This window comes from Symphodus melops (genome assembly GCF_947650265.1).
Source record: "Symphodus melops genome assembly, chromosome: 5".
Lineage (NCBI taxonomy): Eukaryota > Metazoa > Chordata > Actinopteri > Labriformes > Labridae > Symphodus > Symphodus melops.
In genome coordinates this window covers 18,498,573-18,526,335 of record NC_136695.1, presented here as the reverse complement: position 1 = coordinate 18,526,335, position 27,763 = coordinate 18,498,573, and the positions used below count along the sequence as shown (strand labels likewise).

The window sequence follows — 27,763 nt, the reverse complement described above, 5'->3', positions numbered from 1 at the left end:
GGAAAATTAGCAGGAAACCTCTAGAAACATTTAATGTAACATTTCAGGGAATTGGTTTAAATTCAAATTGAGGATAGCACAAGGTGTAAAACTCCCAGTGTCTATTTAAAGTGTGTGTGTGTGTGTGTGTGTGTGTGTGTGTGTGTGTGTGTGTGTGTGTGTGTGTGTGTGTGTGTGTGTGTATAAATTGTCTGAACATTTCTGCTAAAATGTTCCAGAAAATATTTTTTTAAACATCGAAAAATATCCATCCCATTTGCCTAAACATTTTTTGAATATTCACAAAGAAAACTTGGAAAGTTTCTGGAAAATTTTCCAGAATTCAACATAACGTTCCCCCAAACTTCAAGGAAAAATTCCTTATAATTCCATGGACAATTCTGTCCCATAAATGTTTCAACAAATAGGATGGTTAAAGAAAATTCCAAATGAAAGCTTCAAAATGTTTCCAGAAATGCTCCCAAAATATTGGACTAAGGATTTCAAAAATATTTTAGGGAAATTTCAGAGACAGCTGATTCTGAGTTGGAGAAGTAAATGTTCACTCTTAGCATTGACATCAATGACACCCACACACCCATGGTTATGCAGCTGGTCAACACAACCTTCAGCCAAAAAGTCTCTTAACTTGAAAAGTGGCAATTATTTACTGTAGTAAGTAACTGGTAAGTCCCCTGTTTCAATGTGTGTTTCTTTTTTAATTTCTGGGATTGTACTTTGCCTGCATTTAAAGCATATGAAATAAACAGGTCTTCGGTAAATAAAAAAGACCTCTTTTATGTCTATTGTGTACTTTTTCTGATTCGCCTGTTGGCAAGGGAATGTGTCAACTACTTCCATTATCCCTCCAATTTATGTGCAAATTGTAAGGTACAAATGTGCACACTTTCTAACTAGAAGGCAGCCTTTTCAGTTCATAATGAGAACATGTCATTGAACACAATGATAAAGAGAAAGGGATGTCTTTCACAAAGCAGGCCCTCATCATACAGTAAGGACCAACCTGAGTTTGCAGAACAAGCAAATTTGTCGTTAATTTGAACGACGCTCAATGTTTGGATCCTAAATATTTTAGTGTATACTAAAGTTTAAAGCCTGCAACAGCTGATGGTTAAGACACCAGTTAAACATCTTTACCATCCTAAATACCAGGCATCTTTGACCTTCAGTTTTGAAGTCAACTCCTTGTTGAAGTATCCTCTTGTGAAGCCTTATAAATGAACAGCATTGGTTTGTCAAGAAGGCATGGATTTGGCTACTTTATGTCTATTTGGCTATTTAATTATTCAGGGAACAAAAAAATGACTTCCTAATGGGCAGCTTTTATCTTTTCAGCTTTGTGAACATGTTTGGAAAAATCAGGGAAGCACACCATCTCTAATGTGCTATTTGAAAATGGCTGTGAAGGGGATAACTGCCATGAATGTTATGCAGCTCACAAGGCTGTCCACTCTCTGCTGTATTCCCAAAGGTCCTTTTGCAGTGTTTCATACTAAACTGGACCCACAGCTATACTTTGACTGTGTGTTTGATGTGGAGGGATCCCAGCAGTGATTGGAAGTTGCTGTGTAACAGCTAGACCCCTATGCATTCAAATTTTGCGTGGCAGGAAAAAAACCCAGCATTATTCTATTGTAATCGATAAAGACAAATTGACCTTTTCCTTTTTATATCATCCTTTAAACAAACATTGTTCATTATTTGTAGTTCTCTAACATTATTTCCAATTTATTTTAGCTATAAAAACACCCAGCTAACTATCACTATGAGCTGTGTGAAGTCCAAGACTTTACTAGCTAACCCAAGGCTATGGATATGATGATTAATTATTATTCAGCGGGCAGATGTGTATTAGAAGCTGCTGTAAGTTCATAGAACTACAAGCATGGTACTATTCAAAATTTTCAGTAGTCGTACTAGTGATGTCATTGCAATAAAGTTGCCATTGTTTTTTCAAAATATGCACTGAGGATTTCTCCTGAGACCAAATTGGTTGATTGTCTAAATATTTTTTTTCTCCGACTTTTTATTTATAATTAATCAGCCTGGTTTATCTCTACAGCCTGCTGAGTATGTGCATGAAGAAGACTGTAACACACTGAGTCTCTGTAATCCTGAGACAGGCGTTACAATATTAGTATTAGTAGTGTTAAAAATGACAAAGTAAATACCGTAAGTGTTTTATTTTTTTCTTCCATTTGCAGTATGTAGCTCTCTTCAAAGATTGAAGTGTCTGGTAAAGGAGAAGTGAGTCATGATATGTTGAGTGATGGTATTTCAGTTTGTAGTCTCTGTAGTCAGTTGGAGAGAATATACTTTGTCTGTGACTAAAGGCTATAGAAGTTGAATACATGCTGACGGAAACATTCTGTTTCAGACATTGGCCTACAGTAGGATGTGTGGTGAAGGGAAAATTGGGAAGTATTACTGTCTTGAGTTTTTTCAATTTGCTCATTTGATAAAAGATTGAAAGATTTCAATCAGATATGTTTGGGGTTTTTTTTGCTGAATCTCTTGAGACATTCATTTCACTGTCATACACTGTCAGTGTCCCGGCCATTATACAAACTAGGGATGTGAACATTTAGTCAATTTAATTGTTAAACGTCCTCACGAGCCAGCACCAGGATTACTAGGCATCAAAACTATTATTATTGACATTTGTATATGTCAGCCCTTGATACCGGTCAAATGTAAGTCTCAAAGTTCAACGTAGCAACCTACTAGTCAGGGCTCTAACCAGACTGTCTGTAGCTTAACCAGTAGGAAATTAGCCGTTCATTCCTGTTACAAACCCAGTCAGCCCATGTCAGCCATACTACCAATTTCCTGCTCAAAAGCAGAACTGCAATGGTGTCTTTGTGGAGACCTTTTTTGAGTGAACAAGGTTGCATCCACACCTTCCTAGCAGGGCATTTTTAACAAGCCAAACACGTACCTTTGGCTTATATAGCTTTGGGTCACCGATCTGGATGTGATCCAAACCTGGACATAGTGACACACCATGAGGCATCCTGCTCTCCCAAGTAGAGGTGCAGTGTAGTTGATGGATAGCGTGCCTGCCAACACATTAGTCATGCCAAATCCATAGCACTTCAATGACTGTCGGTACGACTCCCAGGTCACAAGTTCATCCGCTGGTGTTTTGAGGACAATCAGGAAAGCAAGGCCATGCCATATGTGCATGTTATCATATGTGGCATTTCCCACACCATTAAAAGGGAATATCTCGACAAGGCACTGGTAGGTATGGATGTCGGAAAGAGGATGTGAATAAGGGGGATGTGAATGTGATAATAAAGATGAAATAAGTTATCCACCACTTGTTTTCACATGGATTTTTGAAGAGAAAAGAAATGGGACACAGTATGTAGCTACAGTATTAAAAATAAAAACAGGATGGATACTCTAAGCCGCATTCAAATGAGGGGATGATAAATCCTTCTGTCATTGTGCTAATTCTGACATCCCTCATGCTCTTCTGAATATATATTTAATTGCATATTAAAATGTTGATCCACACAGACTTAATTAAACTAAGATTTAACTCCACATTAGATTGGATTAGCAAGGATGGCAGAATTACTATATCTATAATCTCCTCCCACGTTTTCTGCTCTCCAGCTCAACGTTACCAGTGGATTACAATAATGAGCTGATGGTGTTTCTCAGCAGTCGGACAGCTGTGGTGGAAACCATTGTGAGTATTCCCCTGACCTTTGAGTGTCAAAGAGCAGTGAGTGTGACTCTGCCCAACAACTACCAAAGTGTGCAGTGGTAACCACAATGAAAAGGCCCAGGATGACGTGACTATGCTGAACAGACTGACCGCCAAAACCAGAGCCAAGCTGGAAAAGGTTAGAAAGTGGCCCTTATACCAGGCTGTTCATCAGTCTGCCAAGATCTTGGTGTCCAGCCTGTTGGGAGTCCCGGAGAAAAGACAACCACATCCGTCTGGTATTATGGCTGACCAGGCAGGGCCTTTCAGAGAATTTCACAGGCGTATGGACCTTGCCCCTTTCCTAGAGGACACTGTGTATGATGCACCTCTGTGCCTGTGAGGAGCTTTTGTATTTCTATGTTGGACACTACTACAGAAAAGATGACCGTTTCTACTACTCACAATCTCTGAGTGGAGTTTATTTGTGAAGAGAAAGTTGCGCTTTTAGCTTGTAAACAGACCAGCCATGAGGGACAAGACTGGTGTGAATCTACAACTCCTTTGATGTACAAGATTTTTTTACATTAAGGGGGTTGTGCCTTCTACATACCGGGGTAATCTGTGTTCTTCTTGGCAATTAACACAAGAGGGATTGTGTTTACATTGAACTACCTTGCTGCACACAAACAAGCAAAGGCATTGGTGTTGTACCTACCTGACGATGTGTGTGTGGGCTGCTAAGGCAGTGTCCAAAAAGTATGGTAAGAGTGTGAGTGTGTGTGTGTGTGTGTGTGTGTGTGTGTGTGTGTGTGTGTGTGTGTGTATGCATGTTGTGTGAACATTTGTGGAAATCTAATACAACTGTGCTGAGATGTTATATAGCTACAGTATGTTGATTTGTGATTAAAAAAAAAAAAGAATAGTTAGCACATCAAAATGATTAACATTTCACCTGTTTGAAGAGCAGTTGAATTTCTGTATTTCCTATTTTAATGCCACCAAAGTTGAGGGCATAAAAGTTACTATTACAGCGAAAGTGCTGAGGCAACCATTTGTGAAAATCTTACAAAATGCTTGGGCCTGTTCTTTGACAACTCCAAAGATAATATGAGGAGAGACTGAAAATAATCATGGCTGTGTTTGGGGTTGTGGTTCCTGGAAGGTTGGCCACTCTAATAAATGGTGAAAATTTGAAAGGCACACTTTCATCCGTAGGGCAGTAATAAGTCTAGGTACATTTAGTGCTATGATAATAGTAGCACCCTTGTTCACCACGTGTTGTATTCCCCAACTCCAGATGTAAACTCTGATAGTTTCAATAACATAAAACAGCTTTGCAGGCTTGTCTATGCGTCTAATCGCTGATTATTGTTAGAGTTGAAGCTTTAATCTTGCCCTTCATTATGCAAACTGCAAACTTAATTTGACCACCAAAATTATCAAGTAAAGATCAGCAAGAGATGGGACAGTGTTATGACCATTCAACCGCTTATTCTCTTAACAGCAAGAACTAAACAAGAACTCCACAGAGCCCTTTTAAAGGAATGAGAGTGTGGTTTTTAATTGCATTTGGTCCAATTTAATTAAGAAATGCCAGAGAATCCCCTATGGTAATTACTGATTAAAAAGCAGGTGAGGCTGACAGGCATGGCCATCAAAAGCTACCAAGCTTGCAATCCAATCACTGCTTGTCATCCAAGGACACTTAAGACACATCTGGGTGCCATATTAATTTGAGCTCTCATCTTTAGTTCTGTGTTGTAGCCTTAAGTCAATCTTCGGGGGAATTGAGTTTTGTGCATCCCCCATTTTCTTTGTCATTCAATGCAGTTGTCTGTGTCCATTTTCTCATCACAAGAACCAAAAAGAAAAAAAACCCTAAGAATCAGAGCTGTTTCTGAATGTTTGCATATGCCTGTAAAGTACTATTTTCACCAGAGTTGCTTCTAATCTGTGCGGTGCCTGAGGGAACCTGACTTCACTTTGCTCCAGTGCCCCTTGACTACATGTTTTCTTTTTAATTTCATTGGCCTGTAGAAATGTTGGTCTAGTTTGATTGAAAGCATCTGGAATTCAGGTAAAAACTGCAACTTTTAAAATCATGAACATGATGTTTCCATCTGAATGAAACAGTGGTGCAATGTGGCATACATTCCCGCTTTTTGGCCTCATTAAACAGGATAAGGAGGATTCGAAGTCATTTGACTGGACTTGATGTTTACAGCCAGTCTACCTTATCATACTTCAGTACTTCCACTTGATTCGGGAAATGGTTGTGGTTTGTTTACTGGCAGTCTGGTCCTCTTTTGTTCACATTAGAGCTGTAGAAGATAAGAGCTCACTCTTGACCCACACCTCCATCTAGTGGAGGAGGGAAATATAGCATCTCTTTGCAAGACTTAGTAACAAAAGGTTCTTTTGTTTTGAACTATAAAAACGTGTGTATATATACATATATAAATATATATATATATATTTTTTTTTTAATTATTTACGTGCATGCCGTTTCTCTTTCTTCAATAACCCCTGGTAACAGACAAAAAAATGTAAACTTAAATGTGCTACTGGAAATCTAACTTTACTTAAGTGGTCTTCTTGTGTAGGAGGGAAAAGTCAAGCAAAAAATAACATCTCAAAAGCTGCTGTTTATAAACTGGACTCCAGCCAACTCTGTATAAGAGGAGAGGAGCGGCAATGTGGCCATTTGGTGAGAAAGACCTTGGCAGGAATGTTTTCGTACAGCTTAGGGAAACTCTTTCTCATTGACAGACTGCACAGGCCCTGGCATTGAAAGCCATTTATGCTTTTTCCTTCACTACACTCAGCACCCTACAAAAACTGAAAATGACACCACAGCAAAATTAAAAACTCACAGTGAGGCAGTATGCCTCACAGCTTTAATGCACACAGTTTATAATGAAACCATACCTTGTTTATACATGTGGGAAATATTTATTTATCAAGTGGTGTATTTCTGCTTGTCATGTTTACCTCTGAGCTGAGAAGTTCTCAGGAGTTGGCTGAGCGTTTGCACCAGCACCCCGCCCCCCCCTCTCCTCTGCTCCTCCGGTCCTGGCAGCACCTACTGACAAAACGAAGAAAGAACACAGACCACTTACTACTACAGCCGACAACCCAGGAACCTCTACAAATGTCCTTGTTTTAGCTCCAATAACCAAAGCAAGAGGTTTTCTTTTACGATAAAAGGTCGCATGTCACATTACCTTTTTTGGCTTGAGTAACAACAACAAAAGTTTTAAGCAACATTCTGCTCACTGGTCGGAGACAAAGTGTAACCTTTTAAACGCGGCTGATACACGGTAAGTGTTTTTTCAATTATATCCAGATTAATTAACTTGGTGCATTTTTTAAATAGATTTGCCATAGGCTATATATATAGGCTATACAGCTAAAAAAAAAGTGAGTTTAAAAGCGCCAAAATGTTTTTGTCATCCAGAAGTTTTCCCCTTGGCTGGGTATCCAACAGTCGATGCTTCCATCCCCCAATTTACCGACGTTTACGTGAACCAACCCACTGGGTTAACGTGAACATATGGCTACGGAAATTCCGCGAAGCCACCGCTCAATTTCAAGTCCCAAGTTTTGTTTTTCTAAACTGCATCCCATGCTGAGTTAGTTTAGGAGAAGTTAGAAGTTTTATTTTTGGAGGCTACTGAGCGGCACTTATGTCTGTGCACCTAAAACACTTAAAGTGCTTGTGTGGCTATCGCGTTAATTGACGAGAACTACAACGTGAGCTATGAAAGAGTAATTGTTCAAAAAAAAAGTTTGAGGTCTCGATAATTGATTCTCACTCGATTTATATTAACCATAAAAGGTTTCTTTGTTAACATTCTTTGACCTAAGCTCATGATGAAGATACATAATTAGCAATATTATCACCTAAATAAAGTTTGTTTTGGGAAAAAAAAGGGTTAATTTAGCCTATAAGCAACCTGTATTTTTATTATAAACTGCTAATGTCAATACTACTTTATTGTATTCCATGCTTGTTTATTCCTTGGAATGTTGTTTCATGGGCTTTTTCCAGCAATCTCTTCATTATGTTCCTCTTCATCACTCAGAAGGCCAACAAACAAGATTATTGGATTGGTTCATGTAAGAATAACTCGCCCTGTATTTGTTTGATTAAACCTGATTGGCAGGCCTTTGTTGTTAATCCTGCTCCTGGGGTTGAAGTGTTCCTTTTTCTGAGCTGTAGCTACTTGCTCACACCCCCCAGTTTAGTCATGCATGAATCCCCAGGAGTGCTTTGGGCTCAGGAAGCACTATTGCTTTGATGATGGCAGTCTAAAATATTTTATTCCACTGTGTTGATTCTGCAAGGGTGTACACGTGTTGTTTCTTGGGGTTTTATTTGGGGGTTTTTTGTGGCAGTGAGACAAAACAAGAAAACGCAACCCCTACACTCTGAGGTTGTGCAGGGAACTTGAATTGACGATTTGGTAATTTACAGTCACATAGTTGTTTGGAGGTAACATAGGCTGTAAACATAGAGAATAGGGTGTATGATAATCTCAAAGATGATCCAAGGTCATTTATAGAAAAACAGCTGCAGGTGGCTTCATGTGCCGTGAGTAAACTAGATGACCCAAACAAAAAATGAATCCAAGCCCAGTGACCAAATATCACACGCAACTCAACACCAGCCTTGCCTCACACCCCTCCACTGCAAAGCCCCATCGACTGAGTAGGAGGGCCTGAAATAGACCCTCTTTCCTTTCCCAGAGTAAGGAGGCTGTGTTGTGAAGACACATATTCAGATAACATGGGGACCTTGTTATGGGTTGCTTGGCTGACATGGAGCTTTGAACACTTACCATTTATTTAACCCTGAAAGTCAGTCTGTCCAGCCAATGAGAAACATATACTGTCGTCTGGCTCTTGAGGAAGATTTCCAAAGTTTTTTCAAAAAACAAAACCTTGATGATATGATCAAGTTTTATAGAAAGACTTTATTCAGTTGCTTTATCAGAAATTTTAATTAAAACAAAATTGTCCAGACGTCAGACAGCCAAAGAGTTATGTCGCACCCCTATGGGCTACAGTCCTGGTCACAGAGGCCGTGGGTTCACAACCTGACCTCCGCCCTTTACTGCATGTCATCCCCCACTCTCTCTTCTCGACATTTTCTATCTCTGTTCAGCTGACTAATCTCATGAAGGAAAAAATGACCACAAAAATATCTTTAAAAATTGCTAAATAAAACATAAACACGTCTGTTAAACAGCAACTAGCCTTCATTAACCTTAACTGACAGGCTTTCTGAAAAGTTTGAAAACAGGCTCCCCTTTGTAAACAAAGCTGTTTCAGTTGCTGTTGACTTATTTAAGTCCAGAGGGAGTCAGCTAGCTACAAAAATGTTATCTGTAATTCCTGTAAAAAAAAAAAAAAGCTTCCTTTCACAGTGGCGTCATACCATTTTAAAACCACAACGACCCAAAATGTGAGCACATTTTTCTAGAAGCTTTCAGACGAAGACATTAGTTACTAAGTGTGTATACTTTTTATCCACAGGTACGATGGAGGTCTTAGTGTTAGTGGTGCTCTGCTCTTGGCTGGCTCCTGCACTAGGTGAGCATTTTATTTTTATTTATGATTCATTTATTTTATTATTTATTTATTTTATTTATTTGTTGTTTGTTTGTTTGTTTGTTTTGGGGGGGGGGGGGGTTAAACCTACCTGTGTGAGAATAATCAAAGCTACTCTCTGTAGCTTTGATTTGATAAATTCCTCTGTGCTAAACAAGCTGCTGTCTCTGTATAACAGGATCAGCATTTGGTAGGGAAGTGACAGGTAAGTTTGCTGCATTAGAAAGTGCATGCTCGTTTGAGTTAGTCACACTTTTGATGGATGCTTGTCTTTTTTCTTCTTTTTTTTGCCATGCTCCTTTTTTGTGACATTTTTGATTGTTAGCAGTGCACAGAGGGAAGTTTTCATTGATTTTTCTCTGTGAGATTTCCCATATAAATTCATTGTCAGTCTGTTCCTCTGACAAAGACCACATCAAAATAGTATAAATGTTTTTTCCTGTGCTGCAGTTTAACCAATCATTTATTCTGACTCTTGCCAAGTTTTTCCATTGTTGATTCGGGTCCTGGGCTTTGGTTCTCCTCTCTGTACACCCTGCATGCTGTCAGTCGAGCTGGATATTAAGCAGCTTTGCCTCTACTCAGAGCCTTTTCACCTTCTCTGACACTGAGTGCTGTTAGTGTCAGGCCTTATTTTAAAAGCTTGTCAGTTTAAATATGGTAAAATGTTTTCTTTGCATTAAAGAGGGAGAGATTAACAATCATCTGTGCTGCCTGATTTTTGAGGTCAGAGATTACTGTGGCTTTCTAACCTGAATCTTCAATAAATAGGATGTATAGAACATATTATGCAGTACAGCATTCTTTATCATTTATATGTGTCAGATTGATTGACTTGTGCATATTGATAACATGGTCTTTTCACTTTTTCTGTTGGCAAACTTCCCTTTGTCGAAGATGAACAGATTATCATTTCACTGTTTCCAACTTCACTCGTCAAAATTTCGAGATAAGCACGACTACTAGGACTGCCTGACATTTAAAAAAGCGGCACAGTCTGTTCAATATTTTAATGAGAGCTGTGAGAGAGAAAAAACACATATTAATGATGCGAAATGTTGCCGAGCATGAGCAGAAAAGTATTTATCTGACCTCCTGTGTGCTTCTCCAAGGTCACATTGCTCTCAATCCAACACTGCTGCTCAGAAAAAAAACAAGTATTTATGTCTTAATTATTATTCTAAGTTCAGTTTTCCCTAATTATTCTGGTTGTTTACTCGATCACCAAACATAAGGCAGAAATAGTGTTTTGGCTTGTACCCAAATGCAATATGCTTTCTAGTAAGATTGAAAACACCAGTGAGCACAGCCAACATGTTTTTCCACATGGAGAGAAGAGGTGTGAAAGAGCAGACGAGTGTATACTTCACCATGTCCCCAAGAAAAAAGTAGATATACAATAATAGTGGAGAGAAGAACCATGTTTTGCTACAATATGGAACTGAACACTTCTCGAGGAGGGTGGAGAACATGGCACATTTCAAGTTATCCCCCCTTTTTTCTAATCTTTGCATACACGTCAAACACATGCCGTGGATCTCCAATGGGTTTCTGAAGAATGTGTCATTCTTAAAAGTAAATTCCTATAGGAATGCATGCACTGCCGATAAATACAAGCAGGATTTAGAGCTTAGCGTTTTGGCCTCTTCGATGGGTGAATTCTATCCACTAGCACATACTACACACTTGAAAGAATTCTGATTACTAATCTTTTTTTCTTTTTTTTTCTCACAGCGTCAGGCGGTGATGGTGAAAAAGGTGGGTGTTCATTTAGCAGAAGTTTAGAAATGTCCAATTAAGATAACCTGCTCTCTTGTTTTAGCCAGCATGTAAATTAAGGAGCTAGAGTGGCTAATGACTAGATGAATGACCGAGGCTCTGAAACTGCTGACTGGCTGTCGCATCACAAGCGTGCGTCTCTGTGAAGTGTGTAAGTGGCTAAAACTCCTTCTCAATTTTTCCCTCTCTCTGTTCTCTCCTGACAGACTATGACAGCGCTTTTGAGTATGGTGAGTGTTGGGCAGAAAAACTTCTCCTCTCAATGGCCGACTCTCCGCACAGGAAACATCTGGGAGGTCGAGAGAAGTTTTTGCATTTTCCACTTGTTTTTTCCAGGACTTGTGGAAAACTTTCACCCAAAAGGCCAAGCTTCTAGGGCAGTCCCACTGCAAATTCTCCTAATCCTCATCCTTATTCAGGCAGCACAGTGAAAAGACAGACTCAGATCTCTCTGATGTGTTATGGATGGTCTGACATAAATGTTGTTGTTGTCAGCTGTGACATTATTAAGACATGATTAAGACGCACCTTGTAGTGATAGTGTTCTCCACACTCCTAGTATACTGTTTCAGAGCACAGACCACATAAACAGTGGTTGTGATCCAGAGGTCAAGCTTCTCAGGGTCCCAAGATGTGTTCAGGGATTTGAAAAAAATCCTTTCAAACAAAGTTTATTTTGACTTCTTTGGTCTGATCTTTTTTTGGGAATGCCTGGGTGCTTTCATCCTCTCGGGTCTCGAAAAAGTTAATCTAATACAAACGTAAGAAGGGAAAATAACTTTTACGAGGAAAACAAGTAAACAACACTTAGTTTGAGTGGGTCAAAAACCAACAAGGTGAGATCCACTGAAGATTATTTTTTTCTTGAAAGAGAAAACCATTTGATTTCATCCAAATTGAAGTCAGTTTTATTTTGTTGCTCTTTGCTGATGTCAGTAACATAGCCAGAGTTACAGGCGACCCTGTGGTCCCAGTTCTGTGACTGCAGCTCACACGGGGTTGTGGTATCCATTGTGAGCTGCAAAAACATCTCTGCAATGCTTCTCTTGGATAGAAATGCAGCCTCACAGAAGCCTTTGAGCATAGCATGGTGTTTAGTAACTAGAAATGTTTGAAATTGAAATTTTGAAATTTTACAACTAACTACTGCCCGCGTGTACGTTATGTGATTTCATTTCAGATTACGAATCTCTGAGGATTGGAGGCTTGGTTTTTGCAGTGGTGCTGTTCCTGATGGGTATCGTCCTCATCGTCAGTAAGTCTTTAACTCCCTCACATACACACACAACAGATGTGTTTATTGTTTATTAGGATTCCCATTAGCCTTGGCAGCTACTCTTCCTGTGGGTCCACTATGTGCAATGCTGAGCGTCAGTGTCACCACACTGTGAGCTGACCTCACATTCTCCCAACTTTGTACGGTGCTGCTAAACAAGCAGGCTTCTGTCTCCCTCTCAGACACAAACTGATGCGTCTTGCACAATCTCGGCAACACAACGTTCCTGCGATCTCGGTGTCACTGCGACTTGCCCTTTATACCTTATCCCTTTCATCACTTCAAAAGATTCCTCCTCCCTCCTGCCAGCACATACTGTCAGAGCCAGTGGTAGCCCTGAAAGCTAAAACCCAGCGATAAATAATCCATTTGAACCCACATAGTCTGCCAAACGTCTAACTTCTGTTCGTTAAGATCACTTAGGATTACTCACTACTCTCTGTGAAGAAATCAGTGTAAGCAGGGAAACAACTTTGTAATGAAAACTGTGTTGAATGTATTTTTAAATGTATCAGTAGGTTGATTGTGAATCATTAAATAAACATATTTCCATCAGATAACGTTAAACGTTTTTAACCTTGTTTGTAGGCATTTTTAATTGCGTCATATACTCTGCCAAAAACCACAAATGTATGTTTACCATAAATTCAATAAAATCCTCCGAAGCAACATCTCTAGTCCTAATTAAACTTAAAATGGTTATCATAGTCACCAGGTTGGATTTTGTTACGATGGCAAAGCTGCTGTTCCAGCTGGATTTAAAGGTTCAAAGTTTGTGAAAATATGACGACAAATGACACCCATGGGCAGAATTCTTAGAGACAGAAGATTAAATTGAAAGACATGCAGACCCTGGAGGTTTATTGTTTCCCTTAAAAACAAAACAAAGAAAGACAACAGCAACAATTGGGGAAAGTATTTGGCGCCTCACAGTGTCAGAGTGAGTGCATTGCAGATGTGTCAGGATCATCTTCTTGTTGAGAAGTTCTCAACTTTATTCTTAGTCTGGACAGCATGTAGGTCAATAGGCCAGTCTGGAGTTTCACTGCTGCCTCTTCTTGCCATGCCAACTATTCCAGCAAGTTTACTATAACCGTAGTAACCTATTTGACTCTGCTGCTCTCACTCTACGTGTCAACAACCCTTCAGTGGATCCCCATCCAACCCAATCAGGACGAAAGTTAATTTTAGTTAATAAATCAAATAGACTTTTCATAGAGAGGGGAGAGGAAGTTGCTGAAGGTGTTTTGTGGTTGTATTGAGCAGTGGAAGCACTGTTCTTCTGTGCTGTTTGACGCTCACATTAAAGTGGGTCTAAATGACATAACAGTGGTCAAATGTTTAAACTCTTCTGATACATATTATGCAAATGTTGCGAGCTGGAAGTTGTTCAAAAAAACTGGCTTGTGTATTTTAGGCAAACAGCTGAATTTTGTTCTGACTTAGGCACATGAAGGAGAGTCTTGAACTCGGGCCAATAAACTGAAAGCTTATAAAGCCACGCAAGGCTCACAGCCCAGATGAGCTTTCTGGCACGAGCTCAAACACTGTCCGTGTACCTATCATGACGTGGAAAAATGTCGTCCTCCTCTTGCTATGAAGGGGGGCTTTGGTGTGTGACGCTGACTGTTGAAGCGATCTGTTAATAAAATGTCACGTTTTTTTGGACCTCTGTGAACCTTTTTTGTGTTTCCCTTTAAAACAGGTCGAAAATGTAGCTGTTCAAAGGGTGATACACACAGGTAATTCCAGACAGATTACTGAAACTTCCTGATCTGGAAAAAAAAAGATGATCAAAAGTGTAAAATTATTGATTTCCTCAGGTCCAGAGGTCCTGGCGTGGAATCAGGAGTTCCAAAGGGTAAATATGTTTCTTTATTAGATGTATTCTATAGAGCATGACAGATTAACGTTACCAGTTGATAATATCTGCTGATATTAGCATATGACTATATGACTAATTTTATCGCAGATATTACTTGATTTATTCACCTGAGTCACATAGCCTTTCATTTAATTCTCTCTCCGGCGGTCACCACTGGAGTGTGCTACATGGATTACAACAAGCGTCATCATTCTCCACAGTGTGAAGTCGTGATGCATTGTATACATTTTTCAATTTGATGATTGGGTCGCAAAAAAAAAATGTGTACATCGTTATCTATCTACAGATGAAAGATAGGTCGAAGAAAGATATCGGTCGATATATCTCATTTTTCTCTTCTTGATATTGATATCAGCCCTAACAAATCTGATATATAGTTCATTCACCTAACAATGATTCAATCTCTTCGTGCAGTCTAGAAGACCAACAAGGAAAGATCAATGAGGATCTAGTAAGTGCCTTCTGAACAACTCCATTGAATTTGCTTCACAGTAAGAGAAAGAAAATCACACTCCTCCTTTATTCTCTTCTCCACAGTGCTACTGACTGTTGCCACCAAGGGGCAGCAAACACCTGGATCACAGATGAGGGCAATCCTCACCAAAAACACAATGAAGCATCAATGATTTTTACTCGATAATGTTTCAACTTTATATAGCAGCAGTAGTGTGATTATCACGTGTATTTTTTGTAACTTTCAGTTTGATGCCAAATAAATAAACCAAACGTTTAGAAAGCTTTTGTCTTTCCGAGTTTTTTCACGCATCATTGTTTCACTTTGTGTGCACGTTAATGGTAGAGCAGTGAGCAGTTCTGCTGCACTGCTGCTAGTGCTGACGCTGCAGACAGTTCAGTTACACATGCAGGAGTAACTACCAGCACTGAGGGCGTGAATGATTTATGTGCTGCATTGTGCAGCTCTTAGAGAAGGCTGTCTTTAACGAAATGCATTTAATTGCGCCTCCCTCTGCGTTCACCGTGGTTCATTGGCAGGATTTGTACCACAGTGAGCCTGGCAGCCTCTGAAAATGTTAAAACCTTGTTTTCTCCCTGCAGGAACAGGTTGCTGCACTGCACAAATCACAGTAGCAGGTTCTGCATGCCAGATCTAGTCCCTGAAGTGAAATAAAAAAAATATATATTTTTTTATTTGCAATGTGCTGATAAATTCAGGCAACTATTTTTATTAGTTTTTTAACTTATTCCTCAAATTACTCGCACGTCTCAAGCAAGACTGTAAAGAGAAGTAAGCTTTCCGTCTTGTAGGAATATTATTTGGTGTACAGTCTCCACTGTGCTGACCCAATACTGCATGGAGTCGACATATTTGCAGATCCCTACCCCACCTCTGTGACTGCAGTGTTTCACTATGGCCACCAGAGGCTTCCAGCTGAGTTAACAGAGATGCTCTGAAGCAGCTCTGCTTTCTTTCCTGTTCAGCCTAAGCCAACCTTTTACTGCAACCCATCAACCCGCTAAATCACTGAGAGACGGAGCTCTTCAGCATCTCTGCATTGCAGCCATGGCAACCACAGGTTTGATTGTTTATTTTCTCTTCTTTTAATTGTTATACATTCAAAAAGTTCCAAGTGTTGCAGCTTGTATAAGATAAGAGCATATACTTTTTTTTGGCTGTTATGCCCATCTTTAAGTAATTTACTGGTTTGCTGCATTGTTAGTACAGTGCCAATAGTTCATTTCTTGCTTATGCATGGGTTAGGGGTGGAGCAGAAGGAGTTGTAAACCTTCATTTGGATAGCAATATGAGAACAATACTAAATGTCTATGTTTCCTAGACCTGAGCGGTTTTGTGATAAAGAATGGGTGGAAATAATTACTAACTGCCAGCTCAGCCTTTAGGGAGTTCGGGCTCAGCAACATACGAGCTGCATTATTGATACCCAGATATTCTAACAATCTGGCACAAGCTGCATCCTGGAACACACCAGAGGATTTTAAAGATTTTTTTTTTTTTTTTAATGAGATAATTTTATTACATTTGTTTTATTATGGCTGACTATTCAAGATGTCATTTAAACTCCAGATCATATATTAAGAAAGAAAGAAGAGAATTTTTCGAAACCAAGACCAGTTTCCCCTCCCGCTCTTGTGACACCCCTGTATCCTGCTGCTGGCTTGTAACCCACTTTTTGCTGCTGCATCTTATTCTGCTGAGCAAAGATGCTGCATTGAGCTCCTCTCAGTGGAGAGAGGGAGAGAAAAAAAACTCCTGAGGAGTTAAGGAGCCAAGTCTGCAGATTGGGGAGCTGCAGACCTTGCTGTCCGTGGTGCTGGGCTGAACTAGAACTAACGGAACAGTGTGTTGCTGTTCTTAGTGCTGCACTCAGCATGAATACTTGTGATGCTCTTCAACTGATGAGACTCTTTCTTTGCAGAAAGCATGTTTCCCGATCGAAGTGACTTTGACTATGGTAAGATTTTTTACCATCTATTCATAGTTCCTCATTTAGCATTGTTATTGTCCGACAATAACCATATAAACATTAATTCATTGAAGTCCCCTGCTGTTTTGTCCTTTATAGACTATGAGACACTGCGAACCACAGGGGTTATCCTTGCTGTTATTATGTTTGTCTCTGGCATTTTAATAGCCTTGAGTAAGTTTAGAGTTTTATTATCACTTGAATATAGAGACTTTACGCACCTTTACATTTGTAACTAACTTGTAACTTCCTCAAACAGGTAAAAAATTCACAAAATGTGTAAAATCCTCATCCAAGTAAGAGTTGTGCAAGTCTTAGTGGATGATCGCCTGCGCATGCTGTATGAGTTTGTCTTTAAGGGAGATACCCAGTTAACATAAACAAGAAAAACAGCCACATTTCTCCACTAATGTTCTTTGACTAAACCTAAGTTTCCCACAGCTTTTCCTCTCCCTGCCCTGGATGCCTCTTCTGTGAATCCCCCCTCCCTGATCTGCAAAAACACACCTCCAACACATGAAAGAGTTTACTCAGAAGTACCTTGAGTGACAAATCACAAGTGGGCGGTGCTTTTATGTCATCTTTATCTCGGTTGATCTTGAAAAGCTATTTTGACACACTCTTCATGTGTTGGTAGTGAGTGGGCAGTGAATATTGTCAGCCGATCGCATGTTGCTTTTATGGCAAGACGAGAAGAAAGACGAGAGCTGCTGTCTGAGCGGGACAAAACGCTGCATTTTGGTCACTGGATGTGAATAAATTATTGAGATCTGTGGCTTCAACTCAGTTTGTAATTCAGATCATAAATTACATTCAACTTTTTAAGTTGACGTTGTGGCCACAGTTTTCAAACTGGATTCGAAATCACATTAAGAAAACAAACTAATTTTCCCTTTCCTTCTGTTCGCAGTTCCAACTCATCTGGTACCCAAATTCCAAAGATAGAGGGTGAGTTCATTATATTGAAGGGGTCGGTTGAAAGCCATTCTGTTTATCAATACTATAATTCCATGTCTAATATTTTCCCTTATCTTTCTTTGCAGTGCCTCCTCAAACTGTATAGAAAATACTGACTGTTCTGGGGATAGAGGTGGCACAGGAGCCATGCAAGCAAAAGAAACTCAGCATGGTGATACTTGCTGGATGATCAAAAACAGGGTTTTCAAAATGATCCTAGCCTGAATATATGAAGTCTCCCACTATATTCTGTAAAAAGTCCCCATATGAGCAAAAAAAAAAAACCCTCCACCAGTTTTCTGTGTATTGTCTTACTGTTGGAATTGAAAGACAAACAATAAACATCAAATACTCATATCCATGAGCCTTCATGAGGCCGTTTTAAAAAACGTCTTTTGTCTGTCTTTTGTTTTACTCCCAGTGAAGAAAACACTTACAAACGTGACAATATGTATCTATAGACTAAACTAACTACATACAAATAATTATAACAGCTGTGGATTTTTTACACGTTATAAGCCTTTTTAAAAGGTACAATATAACATGACAAATGAAAACAAACCGAAAGCAACTTGCCAAAAATGAAAAGACAATAAATAGATGACAACATTCAGAAACAAACGTTAAATCATGTATTTTTATTTAAAAACTGCTTTAAAATACAGTAATGGATAAAATGTTTATTCACGTTTGATCCAGTGAGGTAAAGGTATTGGATATACAATATAATCAATGTGAAAATGGCACAATGATACCACTGTTACAAATAAAGATCCTTTACTCGAACTGATCAGTGTCCTTAAAAAGCTCATATGTGGCATACGTAGTCTTCAATTATGAGAATGTAATCAACACAATATGTTGCCTATGGTGATGACCTTTTTCGCTGTGCTTTACAGGAATGAACAAAGGTGACTTGAAAGTGACATCAAACCTTATCAATGACTCAACACAGTCAAAGGCAAACCTCAATAACCCGTGACTGATTGTCTTTGTAGTAAACATCTTAAATATTGTTCTTTATCAAGCTGATGGAATTTTAAAGCCATTGTTATTGTACTTTAAAGTCATGAGTCATCTTTGAAATGTACAGTCACACAAACTGTCACCACACCCACACATGTAATGTCTCTGATATAAGCTGTTTCTTTGTCACATCAGGTTCAGATACTCAGATACAACACTTGTTTTTTCCACATAGAAAAAAAAATGTACTGTGAGCTACATTAATAAGTGTGATGCAAAAGACACAAATAATAATATATTATTCTTACCATTGGGCATAAATGCTGACTGAAATCAAAAGCATCATGCAGTGAATCAGTATGATCCCTGATCATGATGGGGGGGGAGTTTCAGGAAAGAGTCATAGGACTTTCAGAGACATAGTCCTGAAGGTCAAACAAACGATTTCACAGAAATCAACTTCATAATGGGAGTATAGCTTACTGGGAAAGTGAACATTACTTTACCTTTCACCGCACTGTGTTCTATTTTTTTTCACAATAGAAATTCAAAAAAAGTGTCGATAACAAAATGTTAAACATCAATTACAATAAAGAAATAAATACATAAACCAATGTCTATAAATGATTAATCAATTCATGAGAGAACACTGAATGCAGGAAATGAATGTTTAAAGTGAATTGCTTCACTTGTATGAAAATACGATGAATAAATAAGAGACTAGATCTCAAAGTTAACTAATACATTTTTAAATGAATGCACTAAAGCATAATTTGTGTAATCCAATGTGAATTCTAATTACTGATTAGTCAGCTACATTGTAAAAAAATATGAAAGCCACAGACTCCCAAAACAAAATAACAATAGATCCCCTTCTCAACAGAGGAAACGTCTTTAAGACTCATTCCCTCCAAATAGAGACTACATGTGGTTTTAAATCATTCCTGGTCCTGTAAGGACACGTTACGTCGACGAGAAGAAGCACTTCGTTTCTTCAGAATGAGCTTGAGCTGGGACACAGAAAGGAAGACAAAAGATGAATTAGGGAGAAAAAAAAGGATGATAAAAGTGTAACTGCAGAGATAAATGGTGCACATTTTGAGGCTCACCTGCTCTCCCTGGGTGCCGCTCTGCAGCAGGTGAGCCGGCTGGTCGTTCTCCAGGTTGCGGATGCTGGGATCAGCTCCTCTGTCCAGCAGCAGCTGCAGGATCTCCGCCTGGTGGGGGTTGCCATGGAGACCGGCTGCCATGTGTAAAGCTGTGTGACCATGAGCCTGTAGGGTAAATGTGGGGAAAACACCAGCATGACTCAATCTGTTTACAGTCAGGTGTGTGTAGAGTTTATATTCATTTACAAGTACACAAACACAAACGTGCATATTTATAACCCAGTTATGAGTGTTCTGTGAGTGTGAGACTCACTTTCAAATTGACAAACTCTTTCATGTTCGGCAGGGGAATCCTCAGCAGATAATGTACCAGATCAATGTTCCCCTCCTTCACAGCCAAGTGAAGCACAGTCTTGTTGCTTTTGATGTCCTGGAAGTAGGGAGTCATTCTAATAAGCTTACGTACGTATATGTTAAACAAGAGAGAGAAAACAAAAGATGGAGTAGGGTGGGGAACTTGTGCTTCACTGTAACACTATCAAGGTTAGATTACAGGGCACTCCCCCCGAAGGTCAAGCTTCAGCATAATGCACCTGACTACTGTCCAATTCATTTCTAATCTGTTGATTCATCATCTGAGGAATAGTCACAAAAGCCTGTTTCTCAGTCAAGCAGCTCACCTGACTTTCAGAAAAGAGAGAGAGAGAGAGAGAGAGAGAGTTACTGTACCTGACTGAGCAGGGATGCCCCTGTGTGAAGGAGCATCTGCACACAGGAGAGCTTCTCTTCAGCCTTTTGAAGATTAACATCTGCCTGTGCGTTGCTGGACAGAGCCTTCACGGTGACGCTGTGAGAAATGGCTGCACAGTGCAGAGGAGTCATACCTGAGGCAATGGAGAAGGCACTGTTATATTTGAATTAAGGCTCATGTGATTTAAAGTGTTCTGATATAGTAATTGAAACTTGGTCACAATTATAATGCAAGGCTAGGCTAATCCAACTTGTCCGTCAGCTTAACATTTGAATTAAAACCAGCTTTATTTGCCATGTATGCTTACACACAAGGAATTTGAATTCAGTGAACTGTGCTCTCAATGTACAAAAAGTACAAACTTAAATATAACATTAAAAAAAATAAGACTAATATTCAAAGCTAAATTTGCATAGTCATAACAAAGAAAAAGAAAATGCATTTCTTATAAATGAAACTCTGAGTCACCTTCAAAATTTCGGGTCTCCAGGTTGACATGCGGCCTGCTAGACAGAATTGCCTTTGAAATTAAAGAATCATGTTAAAATTGCATTCTTAAAGATAACGTTTTGCCAAAGTAAATTAATATTTTTAAGCCTTTACCTGCAGAACCCCTGGTAAGCCGTAATGGGCGGCTAAATGAAGTGCAGTCTGTCCATTAACGTCACAGGCGTTGATATCTGCTCCTAACGACAGCAGATCTTGCACAATCTCTGGCTGGTTTGCGGTTACTGCCACAAGTAAAGCAGTCTGTAAAAACACACACATCTTATGTTTCAGGACTTGATAATGCCATGCAAAGGTACTCACCCCCTGTGGATATTTTCAGCCTGTATCCCCAAAATACAACCCTAACTGAATGAATTTAAAGCTCCTGTGAGGAACTTTTACTTTGTGTTGATTTTTTGCCCCCCGGTGGACAAAGGGGAATCAGATCTTGCCTTTTCCTCTCTTGTCCTTTTAATGAAACAATTGCGAAACAATTGCTGTTTCTGCTGCCTGCTTCTTACTGTCTAATCTGACTCCTACTCTGTGGTAGCTTTTACAAATTAAAAACTCCTCACATGAGCACTGAACACATGACACGTTCAGAGAAGTAAGATCATCTGACCAAAGACTTCTGTCTGTCCAGAGGGCCAAGATGAATTGTTAGGGGTACCGGACCTTTTCCATTTGTGTCCCAAAACTATGGAAACAACTTCTGCCCCTTTACCCAATTATCCCCCAATACTGATATCATCAATAGTATTCCTTCACACACTTTGCCTCATATGCATTTGAGTAACTACTTTTATTTGCATGATGCACTGTATGATCCTTTGCTCAAGTTTATGAAAAAATACGATATGGCACAATATGTTGTATGCTTTCTTTGTTCTTACCTTTCCCTTGTGTTCTTTGGCATCCAGCCTGTTGACATCCCTCAGCCTTTCCGCAGCAGCAAAGGCACACTCTCTGAGGCCCTTGGCCGTGTAGATATGCAGGATACTGTCAGAACAAGAGTTCATTATGAAATAGATTTAAGACAAGGCTGGAAAATCTTAGTCAACCCCACAACCAGTTTCACTCTTTTCCCTTTCACAGTCGAGTTAGTCTCATCGTAGTTTCTAAGCATTGAGCATGAGTTTCAGATTCATTGACATCATTTCGTTTTCCTGAACTTCCTAGATAACCAGTCTGCTTGTGTAGCTCTCACTTTTGACTAAACACGAAACCCTTACAGAAGTCAATGCATGTTTCATTCGTATATGCATATTCTAAACAAAATGATAACAATAGTGTGTGTGCAGGCAAACATTGAAAGAAAATTAGCATTGTTTTGAATCATTAAGTAAAATTACCACATTAATACAGGTTCTTCTCTGGGGCCCACCAGTCTGAAACACAAATAAAAAAGTCCTCTACTCACACACATCTCTCCACTCAGAAGAACTTACGTGTCTCCGTCTTCATCCTGCCTGGTCGCTCGGCTATAGTCCATCCCACTCAGCAGCAACCGGGCCTGCTGCAGCTTGGACGCATCAATCGAACGTCCAAAACTTAGCTGTGCGTTCTGACTGGGACCCAGAAGGGACCAGGAAGAATCCAAATTGGGATCTGTGACTGGCATCGGACACTCCTGTTAAAAAAAAGATACAAGTTAGTGATTTAAATAAACAACTTAGGCATGTTCATTTTTTTTGGTTTGTTATTTTATTGTCAATAACAGAAGCACAACGTGCTAGCTGAAAGTCAAGGATAAGAGGTCTTGTCTTACATATGTCTGAGGCATTGTGTCTCCAAATTCCATGAGCGGCTGAGGCGTGTAATCAGATGTCATCGGGTGGCTGTAGGCTGGGGTAAAGTTTGATCCTGGAAGGCTGCTGTAGTAGCTCATTGTAGACTCTGGTGTTGTAGTCCACTGTTCAAAGCTCACAGCCATGTCTGAGTAGCTGCTTGATGCACCTAAAGTGAGATGAATATGCCGATGAGAGTAAAATACTTTAAATAGTGCCTCTCTAGATGGATGGATGGATGGATGGATGGATGGATGGATGGATGGATGGATGGATGGATGGATGGATGGATGGATGGATGGATGGATGGATGGATGGATGGATGGATGGATGGATGGATGGATGGATAGATAGATAGATAGATAGATAGATAGATAGATAGATAGATAGATAGATAGATAGATAGATAGATAGATAGATAGATAGATAGATAGATAGATAGATAGATAGATAGATAGATAGATAGATAGATAGATAGATAGATAGATAGATAGATAGATAGATAGATAGATAGATTAGAGTAAACATAATTACAGGTTAAACCTGTGCAGTTAGCATTAGCATTAGACTTAAACTTATATAGCATAATGTACATAACCTGTGAAGGAGAGAAAAACATGCACTCTAAAGCAGTTGAGGGATACTGTCATATAGTCTTTAAAGTCAGTGGGGTCCAGTGGATTGTTCTGTTTCTAAACGTGTAAATAGTGAATTTGTAAGAGACTGTTTTCAGTAATTGATTTAGTGCATGTGTGGGTGTGTTCAGCTGCTTGACTGTGTTGGAATGCCATGCTGTCCATTATAATGAAGGATTATATAGCCCAAAGCAACACTGTGGCTCATTGGGTTTACAACAATGAAGCTTATAGCCAAATATCTGGGTTATTACACATATGTTTAGGGCTTGTTAAGATGTAATAAGTTTATATACAGTAGATCCAAAATAGAGTTTTAGAGTTGAAAAGAAAGCATGCTCCTCTTACCTGCACCGAGAAATGGTTCAGATGAAGACGGTTGCTGGAAGGATTAAAAAAAAAAGAAAAAATACATGAGCCTTTACATCTTTATGATATCATATTTTCTGTAATACTTCACTCCTGTGTTTACTCTCTTACTGTAGCAGCAGTCTGAGGAGCAGGACTCGTGCTGGCTGTAGAGCAGGATGCCGACACAGAGGACGACTTACGCCTTCTCTTCTGCTCCAAGAGCTTCTTCACTGTGGGCAACTGAGTGCAACACGGCTTCTCCTTAGGCGCTGAAAAAGACAAACGTACCAGTGGGGTTGATTATTTTAATATCTAAATGAACACATGTGAACTAACATATGATATGAATGCTGTCTGAATATGTCAGTCAAAAATTAACCAAACAATGAATAGCCTGTTATTCCATTTATTTCAGTCTAAGATATAACCCTGTTGGGATAGGCGCCAAGACAAGAAGGACCTTTAATTAATGTCAAACAAAAGTTGTATGAAATGTCTGTTTGAGGAAAACCAGGATATGGAAAAAAACAAGTTAAATTGACTAATGAAAAATCACTACCTGCTGTACTGGGTGCTTGCTGTACTAGCCTATGGAGCAGTGTGCTCAGGAAGAATATAGGCCCGCCCACTTACTCTTGACTGCTACTCTTGCTTGAATTTCCCTCGGGATCAAGAATGTATCTATCTATCTCTATCTTACTCAAATGCCACAAAAATGGTTTTTATTAATCGTTTTATAAATCGGCGTCGTTTCAGAGACTCGACCAGTGAAGAACCACTGGTTTAAAGCATATGTTGCAGCAGTAGACTTGGACATGAGAGGTATAAAAACAATTGTTTCCATCCTCCCCTACCATTCCTGTCATTCTTTCTTTGAGTCTTTATCCGAGATCATTATGCAAGAGACTCTGACAGGCAGGACTCACATTCTGTGGATAAACACGCTCATATGAATCTCCAGCTGATCCATAACCTTCTTTCTCACACTGGTACACAGACTCGCATTATTCTGTCTTTCTTGGACAGGTGTTGAAGTTCATCTTTATGTTTTTTGTTGTGTCGCTTTCTCTGCTCATTTCAAAGTGTAATGCCTCTATTTGTGACATGCCCTGTGAAGCATTGACTGTGTAAAAAGCAACCGGGCTTTTCATTGGTATGGGCTTTTAGAAGTATTGTTTATTTTATTGCAGATTTCTCAAATATTTCTCAAGAGACTATTAACAATTTAGATAATGGATTTTGAATTTAATTACATTAAGTAATATCTCTTTGAGATAGTTCTGCCAGCTCAGTGTTTCTCTGCTCTCCTTTAAAATACAAATACATGCATAATACTAAAAGTGTGTTTCCCTTGGCTATTTAAAGAATAATTTCCATTGAACAGGTAAAAGCAATAAGACAAATTGGAAAAACATATCTTCCAGCTGACAAGATATGACCACACAGGTTAGTTTCCTCATAACTTCACCCCGTAGGTAAAAAGATAAAGAGATATTTCCAGTGTGTGTGTGGAACCAGCCTGCAGACACAAAGCTCTGAAAAAACCTCTTCCATTAGGACTGTGGATCGTGCTGCCGTGCAAACCAGACTAATTCATCAGAAAGTCTGTACCATTGGGATTGCCACTGCTGATTTTCTATGACATTTCTTCCTGTGTCTCTCCGTTACGCAAAACAGAAAGGGAAACCACATCTTCCTGCCTCTGGTGTGTCACAGGCACGTCACAGCAACACGTGTTGATGACTTCTGCTTACTAACGCACTTACAGGTCTGGGAGGCGGATGAAAGTGTTCTTTTGTCCCTCTCTTTTCTTTTACGAAAAGTCTGTTAGTGTCGGCTGTCGTGGTGAGAAACACAAGAACAAGGCCGCTCTGACCAGCAGAGCACACACAAGGATGTTGTATTTAAGAAGAAAAAAAAACACATGCAAATTCAGCCTGTCAGAGTGAAATGTCAGTTTGTGGACTTAACTGTTTAGTCTTTGACAGATTCATTGTTTTTAAACTAGTCTTGCTTTTTACCGCTCAATTATTTACCCCCAGTGCTGATGTGTGTAACCTCATAGTAAAATCAAAGGTCACTTTATGAGAATAAATGACATCATTCAGAACATTTCTGTAACCAAGTTTCATTTCCAAGTTCAAAAGGTGTTACTATAGGTTAGTGAATCCTGACTCATTTGCTCTTTACAACCAAATGTCACTTTTGACCTTTAAAAGATGATGTAATGCTGCAACATGTAACCAGGCAATCTTTAATAATCAGTCGCAAAGGACGATTTACCAACAAATCAAAGAAAGGTTTTTGTGGATTTTGAAAGAGAATGAGGATATTTTTGTCATATACATACAGGGTTTACACTAACAGCTTTGAGTTACTCTGCCCTATTCAAATAGGATTTGTGGAAACCCCTGGACATTGACTCATGTTGCGTAGGAGGTTCCGGGGATTCCAACGACCTTTCTCTTTTGGCCTTTCGCTGCACAAAAGAAAGAAGCAGTGCAGAGCTAATTTCCTTATTTTTGTGGTTTAACAGACCCAGCACTCACGATTTATTATGTCATAATGCAGGCCTGCACTAAAGAAGCCATGAAGCAAAGAAAGTAAGGGTGTCACCTCACACACTTTGCTTGTCTGGCTTTAATAAAAAGGGGAAATGAAAACAAACAGAGCAGAGGAGAGGGTGTTAGGGTTTCCCCACATAATGTCCCTACCTATGGATTCACCCGAAATGTGTTTTCTTTTAATGAGAATCGAGAGAAACACTTCATGAAAGTATCACTCAAATGTACACTAATAGAGAGGAGTTTCATCTATTAGCTAAAAACCACAGTCCTATTCCATTCTTAGTCACAATCAGATTTAGGATAAAATGTTCAGAATACAGACAAATTAGTTAACTTTTTAAGATGCATGTGTATTGTTGTTGGCTTACACATTAAAACTACATCACAAAGATTCTCATTGTAATAATGCTACAAATTACAAATCAATCTTTAAACCAATGGCATGGCTGTATGCTGTCAAGAAACTAAGCTTTACAGATTAATCAATAAAGTGAAGGAACAGTTTAAGTTACTCACGCTTCTACACTGAAGGAGATGAACAAACAAGACACAAGCAAAACATTAACATTCTGCCATAAATATCAACACTCATGTACTCACATTTATCAAAGTGCATGTCAGAAACGGTGTTGCTGTGAATTCTTCAGCAGGTCTTCCTCTTGGTCAATGTGCTGCTCAAAGCCGGATAAAGTGATTTACAAAGTCTGAGGAAAGTAATGTTCAGCCTGTCTGCAGTGTAACGGCTTGTTGCCAATGTTACTTCTGCTTGTACACAGAGAGCATGCTGTTCCAAATCACCGCCCCTCCAGCAGGTTCACGCCCCCAAGCGAGAGGGGAAGCACATACACATTTACATCTAACCTCACACACATAAAAAAACACAAACTTCCAAACTGAGCCTTTCATTATTTAATTGAAAATTAAAATATATGTATGTAAAGCCAAAATGTTATTTTATTAAGGTCACAGAAGCACTGCGAATTAAAGTATTCAAATATGTAAAAACACCTGTTATGTAAAGCAGCTCATGTCTATTATTATATCTATTATAATAATGGATATGGTACTAATCCCTTTACCAACATCCACTTGTATCAAAAACTGAACTCACTTTCTAGTTGATTTCTTTAAACCCTGAATACCAAGTGTGGCTGACTTAGAGGACTAATATGTTTGAGTTGACTATCCTGTATCCTACACAGCTTTTTCATTATTCATGTTAACATGTGCATTTTCATAATTTCAGCGTAGACAGGGTCTTGTATCCCCCCATGGGATATTTGCTCTTCAGCCATGGGGGACTCTGACCCCAGAATAGGAACCAATGCTGCAGTTCAAGATTGAAGTTATTGAACTAATTAAGATTAAGCAATGTTTGGTAGTATTCTCCGTTGTAGTATAATATCTGCTTGTTAAAAATATTAAAGAAAATTGCAACTTATTTTATGTCAAGCAAATGTTGTGGAGTATAAAGATCGCTTATATTCTCTGAA

At 39.2% G+C, this 27,763-nt stretch overlaps 2 protein-coding genes across 4 annotated transcripts; one reads left to right on the top strand and one right to left on the bottom strand.

The window, feature by feature from the left end:
• Nucleotides 1–6,738: 6,738 nt before the first annotated feature.
• Nucleotides 6,739–18,405, top strand: LOC306823670 (FXYD domain-containing ion transport regulator 6-like). 3 transcript variants are annotated; one of them, XM_079343399.1, is made up of 10 exons: nt 6,739–6,981; nt 9,200–9,256; nt 9,453–9,479; nt 11,009–11,032; nt 11,260–11,283; nt 12,234–12,308; nt 14,035–14,071; nt 14,153–14,190; nt 14,629–14,665; nt 14,752–14,950. In XM_079343399.1, the coding sequence occupies exons 2-9, from the start codon at nt 9,205–9,207 to the stop codon at nt 14,631–14,633; spliced, it is 282 nt and encodes a 93-aa protein (XP_079199525.1). In that variant the 5' UTR covers nt 6,739–6,981; nt 9,200–9,204; the 3' UTR covers nt 14,634–14,665; nt 14,752–14,950. The 3 variants fall into 3 exon arrangements, with proteins under 3 accessions (XP_079199525.1, XP_079199526.1, XP_079199524.1); XM_079343400.1 differs by lacking the exon at nt 9,453–9,479; XM_079343398.1 differs by lacking the exons at nt 6,739–6,981; nt 9,200–9,256; nt 9,453–9,479; ... (3 more) ...; nt 14,035–14,071; nt 14,153–14,190 and adding exons at nt 16,611–16,646; nt 16,758–16,836; nt 16,921–16,954; nt 17,569–17,606; nt 17,702–18,405 and having other exon boundaries at nt 14,628–14,665; nt 14,752–15,749.
• A 944-nt stretch (nt 18,406–19,349) lies between these two features.
• On the bottom strand, nt 19,350–26,943 carry nfkbid (nuclear factor of kappa light polypeptide gene enhancer in B-cells inhibitor, delta). The gene is made up of 12 exons (XM_079342784.1): nt 26,871–26,943; nt 23,833–23,972; nt 23,701–23,734; nt 22,699–22,886; nt 22,379–22,560; nt 21,824–21,929; nt 21,045–21,191; nt 20,910–20,961; nt 20,420–20,574; nt 20,004–20,120; nt 19,691–19,855; nt 19,350–19,591 (listed from the first exon to the last, which is right to left on the bottom strand). Exons 1-12 carry the CDS (start codon nt 26,884–26,886, stop codon nt 19,520–19,522), a joined length of 1,374 nt encoding a protein of 457 aa, XP_079198910.1. The 5' UTR covers nt 26,887–26,943; the 3' UTR covers nt 19,350–19,519.
• Between the last annotated feature and the right edge of the window lie 820 nt (nt 26,944–27,763).